This window comes from Neoarius graeffei, chromosome 28 (assembly GCF_027579695.1).
Source record: "Neoarius graeffei isolate fNeoGra1 chromosome 28, fNeoGra1.pri, whole genome shotgun sequence".
Lineage (NCBI taxonomy): Eukaryota > Metazoa > Chordata > Actinopteri > Siluriformes > Ariidae > Neoarius > Neoarius graeffei.
The window spans coordinates 45450379-45464668 of NC_083596.1; the positions used below are offsets into that span (position 1 = coordinate 45450379).

Genomic DNA, 14290 nt, shown 5'->3' on the forward strand with positions numbered 1-14290 from the left:
GGACTCAACTCAAGCAGTTTGTTTGTCTTGAATGACGTCACGTGCCGAGTGGTCACGAAAATCGCCGAACAGAAGTTTGCCGTGATCTGCACTAACTTATTTCAATTATTACTTATTAACAATACTTCTTGGGACCAGAAGAAAATTACAGAGGGTTTTTTAACATATAAAGTTTCAAATGTGCATGAATTGAAAACCGTTGCCTATGACCTTTAATTTTGTTTTTTGTAAAAAATAAAATTAAATTTAAAAAAAACCTAGCCAAAATTTAATGCAAAAATCAGTTTGTCTGCTCACAATGACAATTACTCGAGGATAACTCATTCCATTGTTCATTTGTGTTTACACTTTTGATTACCATCTACAACCCCGATTCCAAAAAAGTTGGGACAAAGTACAAATTGTAAATAAAAACAGAATGCAATTATGTGGAAGTTTCAAAATTCCATATTTTATTCAGAATAGAACATAGATGACATATCAAATGTTTAAACTGAGAAAATGTATCATTTAAAGAGAAAAATTAGGTGATTTTAAATTTCATGACAACAACACATCTCAGAAAAATTGGGACAAGGCCATGTTTACCACTGTGAGACATCCCCTTTTCTCTTTACAACAGTCTGTAAATGTCTGTGGACTGAGGAGGCAAGTTGCTCAAGTTTAGGGATAGGAATGTTAACCCATTCTTGTCTAATGTAGGCTTCTAGTTGCTCAACTGTCTTAAAGGTCTTTTTTGTCGTATCTTCTGTTTTATGATGCGCCAAATGTTATCTATGGGTGAAAGATCTGGACTGTAGGCTGGCCAGTTCAGTACCCGGACCCTTCTTCTACGCAGCCATGATGCTGTAATTGATGTAGTATGTGGTTTGGCATTGTCATGTTGGAAAATGCAAGGCCTTCCCTGAAAGAGACGTCGTCTGGATGGGAGCATATGTTGCTCTAGAACCTGGATATACCTTTCAGCATTGATGGTGTCTTTCCAGATGTGTAAGCTGCCCATGCCACACGCACTAATGCAACCCCATACCATCAGAGATGCAGGCTTCTGAACTGAGCGCTGATAACAACTTGGGTTGTCCTTCTCCTCTTTAGTCCAAATGACACGGCGTCCCTGATTTCCATAAAGAACTTCAAATTTTGATTCGTCTGACCACAGAACAGTTTTCCACTTTGCCACAGTCCATTTTAAATGAGCCTTGGCCCAGAGAAGACGTCTGCGCTTCTGGATCATGTTTAGATACGGCTTCTTCTTTGAACTATAGAGTTTTAGCTGGCAACGGAGGATGGCACGGTGAATTGTGTTCACAGATAATGTTCTCTGGAAATATTCCTGAGCCCATTTTGTGATTTCCAATACAGAAGCATGCCTGTATGTGATGCAGTGCCGTCTAAGGGCCCGAAGATCACGGGCGCCCAGTATGGTTTTCCGGCCTTGACCCTTACACACAGAGATTCTTCCACATTCTCTGAATCTTTTGATGATATTATGCACTGTAGATGATGATATGTTCAAACTCTTTGCAATTTTACACTGTCGAACTCCTTTCTGATATTGCTCCACTATTTGTCAGCGCAGAATTAGGGGGATTGGTGATCCTCTTCCCATCTTTACTTCTGAGAGCCGCTGCCACTCCAAGATGCTCTTTTTATACCCACTCATGTTAATGACCTATTGCCAATTGACCTAATGAGTTGCAATTTGGTCCTCCAGCTGTTCCTTTTTTGTACCTTTAACTTTTCCAGCCTCTTATTGCCCCTGTCCCAACTTTTTTGAGATGTGTTGCTGTCATGAAATTTCAAATGAGCCAATATTTGGCATGAAATTTCAAAATGTCTCACTTTCGACATTTGATATGTTGTCTATGTTCTATTATGAATACAATATCAGTTTTTGAGATTTGTAAATTATTGCATTCCATTTTTATTTACAATTTGTACTTTGTCCCAACTTTTTTGGAATCGGGGTTGTACATTTTTCAATATATTCCATCATTTCAGTGACAAATAATCATTAAAAGCTGTAATACTGTAATATTGTGATACCATCGTACATTTGATTTACTCTAGTAATGACCATTATTGTAATTAATGACCATTTAGTTGATGAGAAATTTTGTTAAGCTACTTTATACAATAAATTTATACTCATCCCATTTCCAGAAGAGTTGGGATATTTTCCAAAATGCAATAAAAACAAAAACCTGTGATTTTTTTTATTCATGTGAATCTTTATTTAACTGACAAAAGTAAAAAGAAAAGATTTTCAATAATTTTACGAACCAACTTAATTGTATTTTGTAAATATAAGTGAAGTTAGAATTTGATGCCTGTAACATATACAAAAATATTGGAACAGAGACATTATTACATGTATTACATCACCTTTACTTTTATAACACTTTTTAATCATATGGGATCTGAGGATATGAATTGTTGCAGTTTTGCAATTGGAATTTTTGTCCACTCTTGCTTGATACAAGAATTCAGCTGCTCAACAGTCCATGGTTGCCGTTGTCCAATTCTCCTCTTCATGATACGCCATATATTCTCAATAGGAGACAGATCTGGACTGGCAGCAGGTCAGTCAAGCACACACACTCTGTCTACAAAGCCACGCTGTTATAGCCCATGCAGAATGAGGCCTGGCATTGTCCTGCTGAAATAAGCATGGACTTCCTGGGGAGAGACATCGTCTTGATGAATATGTCTCTCTAAAATCCCAATATATGCCCCAGTATATCAATGGTACCTTCACACAAATGCAACTCACCCATGCTGTGGGCACTGATGCCCCCCATACCATTACAAATGCTGGGTTTTGCACCTGTCTCTGAAAACAAACTGGATGATCGTATTCACCTTTGGCACGGAGAACTCAACGTCTGGTTTTCCCGAAAAGAAGCTGAAATGTGGACTCATCTTACCACAGCACATGTTTACACTGTCTTTTGCTCAATCTGAGATGAGTTCAGACCCAGAGAAATCTGCATCGTTTCTGCATAGAATTGTTGAACGGCTTCCTCCTTGTGTAATACAGTTTCAGGTTGCAAGTCTGGATGCCGCAGCAGAGTCTATTAAGTGACAACAGTTTTCCAAAGTATTCCTGAGCCCATGTGGCTATATTTGTCACATTAGCATGATGGTTTCTCAGGCAGTGCCACCTGAGGACTCAAAGGTCACGCACATTCAACAGTGGATTCCAACCTTGCCCTTTATACACTGAAATGTCTCCAAATTCCTTGAATCTTTTCACAATATTATTATGTACTGTAGATTTTGAAAGACCTAAAATCTTTGTATTGAAAAATGTTCTTTTTCAGTTGACTAACAATCCTCTCATGAATTTTGGCACAAAGCAGTAAGCCACACCCCAACCTTCCTTGCAAAGACTGAGCTTTGGTGCTGCTCCTTTTATACCCAATCATGATACCAATTAACCTGTTTATTGTGGAATCTTCCAGAATGGAATTATGTGAATATTCTATAAACTTTTCAGTCTTATTTTGCCTCTCTTCCAAATATTTGAGTGTGTTGCAGGCATCAAAATCTTACTTTGTTTATATTCACAAAATACAATTAAGTTGGGGGCATCATGGTTCAGGTGGATAAGGCGCCATACCATAAATCCGGGGACCCGGGTTTGATTCCGACCCAAGGTCATTTCCCTGATCCCTCCCTGTCTCTCTCTCTCTCCTGCTCATTTCCTGTCTCTACACTGTCCTATCCAATAAAGGTGGGAAAAGCCCTAAAAATATCTTTAAAAAAATACAATTAAGTTGATCAGTAAAACTATTGAAGAATTTTCTTTGTACTTTTGCCAGTTAAATAAAGATCATATGAATGAACAAATCACAGATTGTTTTTTATTGCATTTTGGAAAATATCCCAACATTTCTGGAAATGGGGTTAGTATTATAATGAATGCAATAAAGGCTCATAATTTGGTGCATATTTTTTCAAAATAAACCAAAAAAAAAAACTTTTGGCATGGATAGTACTTAAAATATTTCACAAAAATTCCATTTCTAAGAACATACAGTATACAGTATTGTTTCAGTACAGTTTATGTCTTTTTCTCTGTAATACCGCGTGTGTGTGTGTGTGTGTGTGTGTGTGTGTGTGTGTGTGTGTGTGTGTGTGTTTACTCTTCATATACCTGCATTCTACATTGTTTCTCTTTAAATGTATAAGTGTGCTGGCCTGGGAAAACCAATCCCAAAGAATGTGGACCCAAAGCCCTGCCCAGCTTTTTTTGGGAAGGCTTTCCATTATATTTTCAAGTATATCTGTGGTAAATTCTGTACATTTGGCCACAAGAGGATTAGTGAGCTTGGTCACTGATGTTGGACGAGAAGACTTGGCGCTTATTCAGAATTCCAAATCATCCCAAAGGTGTGGGAAATGACCATGTAAGGGTGTGACAGTGTATGGGTGGCACGGTGTCCATGTATGGGCGGCACGGTGGTGTAGTGGTTAGCACTGTTGCCTCACAGCAAGAAGGTTCTGGGTTTGAGGCCAGCGGGGGCCTTTCTGTGTGACATTCGCGTGTTCTCCCTGTGTCTGCGTGGGTTTCCTCCAGGTGCTCCGGTTTCCCCCACAGTTCAAAGACATGCAGTTAGGTTAACATGGGGCGGCCTTGGGCTGAAGCACTCTTGAACAAGGTACTTAACCCCTGACTGCTCCCGGGGCACTGTAGTGTGGCTGCCCACTGCTCTGGTGTGTGTGTGTGTGTGTGTGTGTGTGTGTGTGTGTGTGTGTGTGTGTGTGTGTGTGCACGCGCACGTGTGTTCATTGCTTCAGATGGGTTAAATGCAGAGGATGAATCTCACTGTGCTTGAAGTGTGCATGTGACAAATAAAGGTTTCTTCTTCTTCTGATGGACAGGTGTTCACATACTTTTGGCCATATAGCGTATATAAACCACTACCTTAATGTAGCTATCTGGATGAGAGTAAAATGATCAGATTATGAAATGACAGTGGAGTAACTGCAACAGATGAAAGTACTCCAGGTCCACTTGTAAATTTAATATAAATGTCCTTTATCATTATAGCTTATTTTATTTTCTAATTAGCCACATGCTTACAAAATGTACATAGTTTAACATTTCAACCAGAAAACAGTTAATCCTGTTAACAGGAGTTCTGATTTTCTGTCTGTTGTACTATTTTCCTGCAACTGATGTTTGCAAATTACATCAAATTATATTTGATCTCTGTCATACTTCCTGTTATAATTGCGTGCAGGTTTTTCAGAAGCAAGCAGAAAACTGAGAAACACACAGGAATCAGTGAATCAAGCGCAGGTTTACATGTAAATAAAAACAGCAATCTGGTAAACCTTGGGAACAATATCTGGACTTGTCTTCACATAGCAATGCATAGAGTTCTGTTATATGTGTCACGTCTGTACCTGCTTTCATCTCAAGACTTCACTTCCCAGAATTCACAGCGGCCTTCAAATATGGTGACCACAGACGACAACAACCATCCTGCACTTCACCACTCACAGTCTCCAGAGCTCGAATCACACACACCTGAGCTCAATCACTTCACAGTCACAGTATAAAAGGACTTTCAGTTCACTTTGTGAAGTGTACACTCAGTTCCATGTGTCTGACTTGGCTAGGCCTTTTAGTATTTTTATTATTCATGTCATATTATTATTATGGTTTGACATTGTTTTGTATTTTGGACTTTGCCTTTTTGATATTGCCTCTGACATCCTGTTTGTGCCTTGCCTGACCTTTGCCTGTTTTTTTTTTTGTTTGTTTGTTTTTAATTCTGATTTTGGCATCACGATTTGGATTTGTCTGTCAGTTTGCCTGAATAAGCTCTCTTTCATCTTTTACATCTGTTTGTCACCTGTATTCATGACATATGGTTATGGCTGGACTTATTAATCTCTAATGTCTGCCATGACATACAATGAAAGAAGAAAAGGTAAAAAAGAAGATACACATCAGTGTAATGTAATATAATACATTAGGTATATTTGTAAAATAAATCAATACTTAAAGTTCATCTCATCTGTTGGAGAATATGTATAAATCATTTGTTAAATATTTTAGAATGGCAAGAAATAGTTTCTTTGGGGGGTTGGAGTTGGGGGACTTAGCTGCCCTCTGGCAGATCTGTTCCCTCCACCAGTACGTTGACTCCATGGCTACAACCTGGACATAAATATTTGTACAGTACAGAACCTATTATCATGGTTCAACCTAATATTTTTATTTATTTTTTTTAAATCAAGCATTTACATGCTTGCTTAAGCTCATTTCCTTACAGAAGCAGATAAAAGTGGCATAAAATCTCTAAAATGCATGGAAAAGAAACTACTTTTGAACTCCTACCAGAGGTTTTTGGTTCGTTTTGGTTGTCACATTCGCTCTTCGCCTCAGCATCTCGAACAGGTTCACTTTCAGCAGTCGCGTTCAGCTGTGACTCACGTACTATCTTCTTGGACTGGTTTTCTTTTAATTTATGTTCATTGGAGTTCTCCATGCTATCTGCTTCCTAGAATATTAAAGTATAGGATATTAATAAATAAGAAGCAAAAAGGCACATAGTGTTGTCAGACACTGAATCCTGCACATCTTAAAATAAAAAAAAATTATAGCTGGAGCCTATCCCAGCTGACTACGGGCAAAAGGCGGGGTACACCCTGGACAAGTCGCCAGGTCATCACAGGGCTGACACATAGACACAGACAACCATTCACACTCACATTCACACCTACGGTCAATTTAGAGTCACCAGTTAACCTAACCTGCATGTCTTTGGACTGTGGGGGAAACCGGAGCACCCGGAGGAAACCCACGCGGACACGGGGAGAACATGGAAACTCCACACAGAAAGGCCCTCGCCAGCCATGGGGCTCGAACCCGGACCTTCTTGCTGTGAGGCGACAGCGCTAACCACTACACTACCGTGCTGCCCGGCAGCACTTTCGATAAAACAAAAACACTAAAGTCAATTCGTGCAGCCATCGATAGGTTTTTAAGAAGTCTGCCTAAGCAGAAATCATTTTGTTGGACGTTTTGTATAAAGTTATTTATTGAATTTGTAAAAAATAAAAATGCTCTGTTTTTCCACTCAATTTCGTCGTACATGGTTTATAGCCGATTCAGTGCTATGCGCCTCGTCAGCTATCAGCTCATGTACGACTCGATTTCGTTGAATAACTGTTAACTGGTGCCAGTGAACTTTTTATTCCAGATCTTCCCACCCTCATCTTTTAAGTAAAACTGCAATTAGATCATGTAGTAAGATAATATATGGCATCTTTTATATGTCTAAGAGTTAGATGAAACATTCACTTTTAGCAACCAGTCAAACAGACAAAAGAAGATTAAATAGTATATACACAATACAGCTTTCATAAACCCCCTAACTATGCTTCATGGACCCCACTTGAAAACCTCTGTACTAACAGAAGGAAACAGGCAAAACGAACACATATTTCCATGGGACAAGAAGTCATTTCATGATCTTACCCTTTATAATATGTTCATCTTTTTTTTTAGTATGATAGAGGCTTAAAATAAATAATGGTCAAATTAGTAAATTAACAGCTACCTGATATGTTATGATGTTTGTAATTCTGGCCAGTGATTCATTGTTTCTTTGACACTGCAGTAATCCCTGATCTTCATGAAACAGACAGTCGACTGTGATCGAATTCTTCCTCTTTACAGCTCTGCTGCTGTCTGGTACAACACACTCTCGGTTAAACGTGTGATGGAGCACCACCAGGACAGCAGGTTTGGTGTCTGGAGAAAACATCAAATTCTTATTAACATCAAGAGAGAAGAAGAGAGGCTGGTGAGGGAACAACTTTTTACAATAAATTGCTGTGCGAGAAAGAATAAGACACTTCAGGACATCCTGTCATAGTAAAATAATCAACTTTATGGTGTGGTGGTAACAGTAATTCTGCTTTGTGTCAGGCCGCATCACACCACCACGTCACTGATTATTTTTCTGTAACTTATTATCTATTTCTTATATATTTTCATACCGGATTCCTTCTGAAGTTTTTTCACTGCTTCTTCAATGTCAGTTCCAGCTCGCGAAACAATAGGGCAGAAAACCAGAATGAAATCACACTCATCCACATTTTTCACCTCCTGCAGACCTGGTCTTTGGGCTTTAAGATGGTCTATGACTTTCTGATGAGCATTTAATGTCTTTCCAACAAGAAGAACAAAAAACTTATCTCCCGAAATTTCATCTGTTATCTTTCCTGTAAATAAAAATAGGAATCAATCAATCAATCAATCAATCAATCAATCAATCAATCAATCAATATTATTAAGATATTACCCACGATGGATATGTTTGTGGATCATCATCAAATGGCCTGTGCTCCCCAAATAAAATAGGGCAGACTGGGGATGACTGTATCAATTTTTCCTTTTAATGTTGCTTTTTGTAAAAAATAAATAAATAAATAAATAAATAAATAAACTAATAATAATGACAAATAATCATTAAAAGCTGTAATACTGTAATATTGTGATACCATCGTACACTTGATTTACTCTAGTAATGACCATTATTGGAATTAATGACCATTTAGTTGATGAGAAATTTTGTTAAGCTACTTTATACAATAAATTTATACTCATCCCATTTCCAGAAAAGTTGGGATATTTTCCAAAATGCAATAAAAACAAAAACCTGTGATTTTTTTTTAATTCACGTGAATATTTAACTGACAAAAGTAAACAGAAAAGATTTTCAGTAGCTTTACTAACCAACTTAATTGTATTTTGTAAATATAAGTGAAGTTAGAATTTGATGCCTGTAACATACACAAAAACATTGGGACAGACATTATTACCATTCTATTACATCACCTTTACTTTTATAACACTTTTTAATCATATGGGATCTGAAGATATGAATTGTTGCAGTTTTGCAATTGGAATTTTTGTCCACTCTTGCTTGATACAAGAATTCAGCTGCTCAACAGTCCATGGTTGCCGTTGTCCAATTCTCCTCTTCATGATACGCCATATATTCTCAATAGGAGACAGATCTGGACTGGCAGCAGGTCAGTCAAGCGCACACACACTGTCTACAAAGCCACGCTGTTGTAACCCATGCAGAATGAGGCCTGGCATTGTCCTGCTGAAATAAGCATGGACTTCTTGGGGAGAGACATTGCCTTAATGAATATGTCTCTCTAGAATCCCAATATATGCCCCAGTATATCAATGGTACCTTCACACACATGCAACCTACCCATGCTGTGGGCACTGATGTACCCTGTGGCAGCGGGGGCATGGCTGAGCGTCAGTCTGTGAATGGAGGGCGGAGTCAGGGAAGGTGAGTGGTCATATTGCTACACTTGTTGTCAATTAACGTGTTTGTGTGTCTCTTACAGTGACGGTGCCCTATAAAAGGAGTGAGAGGAGGAGAGCTCAGCCCCAGAACACGATAGTAGTCTGTGTGTATGAGTGTGTGTTTGAGTGTGTCCCCAATGGACAGAGCTGTGCTGAAAACTAAAAATAACTCAGAAGCAAATAACAGCCTGACGTACTTCTGTGCTCCACCCACATCAGGAACATTTCTACAGTGGTGCCGAAACTCGGGAGTGCAGAAGGGAACAGCCCCATGGAGTCCTTGCTATTTAAAGATCTTATCCATGTCTGATGGGCGAGGCGCAGCTTGCCGCACTGCAGCTCCCCGCCAACAGCCAGCTCGTGTATGCAGACCTCCGAAGAGCCATCCTCCAGCGTGTTGGCCATTCCCCAGAGCAACAGCGCTTGGAGGAGGTCAGCCGACCGTTCGCATTCAGGCAACAACTCCGGGACGCCTGCCAGCAGTGGCTGAGGGCAGATGACCGCGACGCCGAAGGAATTATCAACCTGGTGACACTGGAACAATTAATCGCGCAACTTCCGGAAGAATGGCAGAGTGGGTCCAGTGTCATCACCCAGCATCACCCGGCAGTGTCATTTTGGACATCTCCAAAATCAGTGCTCCGCGATGGAGGTGGGTGTGGTGGACTGGGTCCCCGACGCACCAGAAACCACCTTTGATCAGGCCGGAGTGTATCATATACCGGTAAGTGTCCATGGGGATATGTACCAGGCTTTGGTAGATTCCGGCCGTAACCAGACCTCAATCCACCAAAGCCTGGTGCAAGGTGAGGCATTGGGGAGAGCACGAGTGGTGAAGGTGTTGTGTGTGCACGGGGATGTTCACAACTACCCTTTAGTGTCCGTCCACATTCTATTTCAGGGTGAAAAGCATAGTGTAAAGGCAGCAGTTAACCCTTGTCTCACCCACTCACTGATTTTGGGGACTGATTGGCTGGGTTTTAAGGAGTTAATGACACACATAGTAAGGAGTGGGTCCTGCAGTAATCTGTCTGGGGAAGACCCCAGACTAGCATTGGTGGGAGAAGCTGTCACGGAGCCGTCTACATCAGCACCGCGTCAGGGCGATACGCAGAGTGAGGAGCACCCCATCCCTCCTCCCTCTTTCGGGGATTCCCTTGGGGCTTTCCCGTTAGGCAGTCATGAGACAGGACTCTGCGGCAAGCATTTGACCAAGTGAGAGTAATCAATGGTCAAATTCTCCAGCCAAATGCGACACCGGCCTTCCCCTACTTTTCTATTATTAAGGATAGGTTATACTGAGTGACACAGGCCACTCAAACTGGCAAAAAGATAACACAGTTATTAATCCCAAAGAGCTGTCAAGAACTCATATTCCAGGCGGCTCACTTTAATCCCATGGCCAGACACTTAAGGCAGGATAAAACACTAGCCCAAATAATGCCCCGGTTCTACTGGCCAGGGATTTGTGGGGATGTCCGTTGGTGGTGTGCCGCGTGCCGCGAATGCCAATTAGTAAATCCCACGGCCACTCCAAAAGTGCCTTTGCGCCCTCTCCCTTTAATCAAGACCTCTTTTGAAAGATTTGGGATGGATCTTGTCGGGCCATTAGATCAGTCAGCACAGCGATATCACTTTATTTTAGTTCTGGTGGACTATGCAACGTGATATCCAGAAGCAGTGCCTCTCCGCAATATCTCAGCACACAATATTGCAGAAGTGCTCTTCCGCTTTATCTCCCGGGTCGGGATTCTGAAAGAAATCCTGACAGACCAAGGCACTACATTTATGTCACACACACTGCATGAACTGTATGGGTAACTGGGGATTAAGCCTATCCGCACCAGTGTCTATCACTCACAAACTGATGGCTTAGTGAAACGTTTTAATCAAACTCTCAAAAACATAATTCAGAAGTTCGTAAGCGAAGATGCACATAATTAGGATAAGTGGCTTGAGCCCCTGTTATTTGCAGTACGAGAGGTCCTGCAAGCCTCCACAGATTTTTCACCATTTGAATTATGATATGGGCGTAAGCCGTGTGGCATTTTGGACATGCTATGTGAAAATTGGGAGGAGGGACTTTCATCTAGTAAGAATGAAATTCAATACGTTCTCGACCTGCGTGCCAAACTCCACACACTCATACACTTAACCCAGGAGAATTTGCAGCAGGCGCAAGAACGTCAAATCCAACTGTATGACAGGGGCACGTGCCTTAGAGAGTTCACATCGGGAGACAAAGTACTCGTATGATTGCCCACATCGAGCTCCAAATTGATCACCAAGTGGCAAGGGCCCATCGAGGTCACATGGCAAGTCGGGGACGTTAACTATGAGGTGAGGCGAATGGACAGGGGTGGGGCATTGCAAATTTACCACCTCAATCTGTTAAAACTTTGGAATGAGGAGGTTCCTGTGGCACTGGCGTCAGTAATCCCAAAGAAGGCGGAGCTGGAGCAAGAAGTTCAAAAAAGAAAATTGACATCGCCAACCACTCCGGTCCCTTGTGGAGACCACTTCTCCCCGGCCCAACTCACGGAGGTAGCCCAGTTGCAGAAGGAATTTTCCGATGTGTTTTCACCCCTGCCCGGCTGCATCCACCTCATAGAACACCACATTGAGACGCCCCTGGGGGTGGTAGTGCGCAGCCGCCCTTACCGTCTGCCTGAACACAAAAAAAGGTGGTCTGGGATGAACTTGAGGCCATGCTCGAAATGGGCATAATCGAGGAGTCCCACAGAGCAGCCCAGTGGTCCTGGTCCCCAAGACCGATGGGTCGGTCCGGTTCTGTGTGGACTATAGAAAAGTCAACACGGTGTCTAAATTTGACGCTTACCCAATGCCTCGCATTGATGAGCTGCTCGATCGATTAGGCACTGCTCATTTTTATTCGACACTGGATTTAACAAAGGGATATTGACAGATCCCCTTGACTCCTCTATGCCGAGAGAAAACGACCTTTTCCACACCGTTTGGCTTAACCAATTTGTCACACTTCCTTTTGGGTTATTTGGGGCTCCCGCGACATTCCAGCAGCTCATGGACAGGGTTCTCCGCCCCCACACCACCTACGCAGCTGCGTATCTCGATGATATTATCATCTATAGCAATGACTGGCTGTGGCACCTCGAACACCTTAGGGCCATCCTAAAGTTGCTGAGGCATGCGGGTCTCACAGCTAACCCAAAGAAGTGTGCAATTGGGCGGGTGGAAGTACGGTATCTTGGTTTCCACTTAGGCCATGGGCAGGTGTGTCCCCAAATTAATAAGACAGCAGCGATTGCAGCCTGCCCAAGGCCCAAGACCAAAAAGGGGGTGAGACTGTTCCTGGGGCTGGCTGGCTACTATCGTAGGTTCATACCTAATTATTCGGACATCACCAGCCCACTGACTGATCTCACTAAAAAGGGAACACCAGATCCGGTCCAGTGGACGGAGCAATGCCAACAGGCTTTCTCTAGGGTAAAGGCTGCACTGTGTGGCTGGCCACTGTTACACTCCCCTGACTTTTCTCTCCACTTTATTTTAAAGACGGACGTATCAGACCAGTGGCGGCTGCTGGTTTTTTAAAACAGGGGAAGCCCATTTTACGCATTCATCGTAAAACCTGTAGGCCGGATATCAAAGCATAGAAAGGTGTGCCCCATTAGCACAGTGAACTAGACAACCCTACCTAGTGGCAGAAAGTATTTTTGCTTGTACATTTCATCTTATAGTCTGGCTTGCCAGGCTAGTGCCTCATATCCTTAATCAAAAATATCAAACATCCAAAAATCACTGGCTATTCAACGAAGAGCCTTGAACAATCATACCCTGATATGCAACACAGAGTCTTTAACACAACACCCAGCTGTGCAACACATACTTGAACATCTTCTGCAACACAGTCTGGAAATTCATAGCCAGGTAGGCTACGCAACACACAGAACCTTGAATATTATACCCAGGTATAACCTATAACACAGAGCCCACCATTCTCTTAACATTACTGAACAATATACACACTTCAGATTCATGAACATTATATGATGCACACTATTGATACACAAATTCTGCCCTCCGCTCCTTTTCCAGAAAATGGTCTGTGACCCTGTCATACTAGCTGGTTGTGCTTTCCAGAGACTTCACCAATTTCTGTTAGCAGCTAGCACTGCAGATCCCAATAAGGCTCAAGCTAGCCTACAACCAGATTGAACTACAAATGAAATAAACGAGTGAATTCACGAATGATCAAACTGATAGAATGGATGAAAGTTAACGGAGCACAACGAGTAATATTTACATTTATTTACAGAGTAATGTACAGAGACATCAATGAGAAGAAACGTTTATATGAAAAGAAATTCGGACAGCACTTTGGCACACGACTACACTTTCTCGACATCTGCTAGGGACTGATCATGCTTACCGTGTTCCTCGCCGAAGCTGAAGTACAGAGCCCGCCCTCCTCATGTCTTTCAAACACTACCTCCAATAATCCTTCATCAGCCCGGCTTCTTGCCCCTCCCACTGTCTCATTTAGTCCCAGAGAAGCCCGGCTTCCATGGAAGTGACGATTTTGTGGATTTTAACCAATAACAACTAGCCGAAATTGGCTGTTCAGAGCCCTCTCATAGACTGCAACGGAAACCCAGCTGCCAGCGCATAGAGCCCATTGAAATAAGAAAGGTTACAGTCAATGTTGCCAGATTGGGCGGTTTTAAGTGCATTTTGGCGGGTTTTGAACATATTTTGGCTGGAAAACGTCAGCAGTATCTGGCAATGCTGGTTACAACCTGGCAGCAAAGGTGATTCTCGTAGCGAACTGCAAGTTTGTCAGACATCACTCAAATAAGTTACAGGATAGTTATGAACGTAAATACAATCTTGGGCATATATTATGTTATGCAAGTTATTGTTTTAATGAGAATTCAACGTCATAGATGCCGCAGTTTG

General features: G+C 41.8%; 1 protein-coding gene across 8 annotated transcripts in view; it reads right to left on the minus strand.

The window, feature by feature from the left end:
* LOC132875719 (uncharacterized) overlaps positions 1 to 14290 on the minus strand; it is a 43195-nt gene that overhangs the window by 13009 nt on the left and 15896 nt on the right. For 7 of the 8 annotated variants that reach the window (XM_060912712.1, XM_060912711.1, XM_060912710.1 and 4 more), the window contains 3 exons: positions 8023 to 8247; positions 7581 to 7774; positions 6356 to 6518 (listed from right to left, as the gene is read on the minus strand). In XM_060912712.1, the coding sequence (XP_060768695.1) occupies positions 6356 to 6518; positions 7581 to 7774; positions 8023 to 8247 (582 nt within the window). The remainder of the gene's footprint in view (positions 1 to 6355; positions 6519 to 7580; positions 7775 to 8022; positions 8248 to 14290) is intronic. The other variant, XM_060912715.1, reaches the window with a different exon arrangement.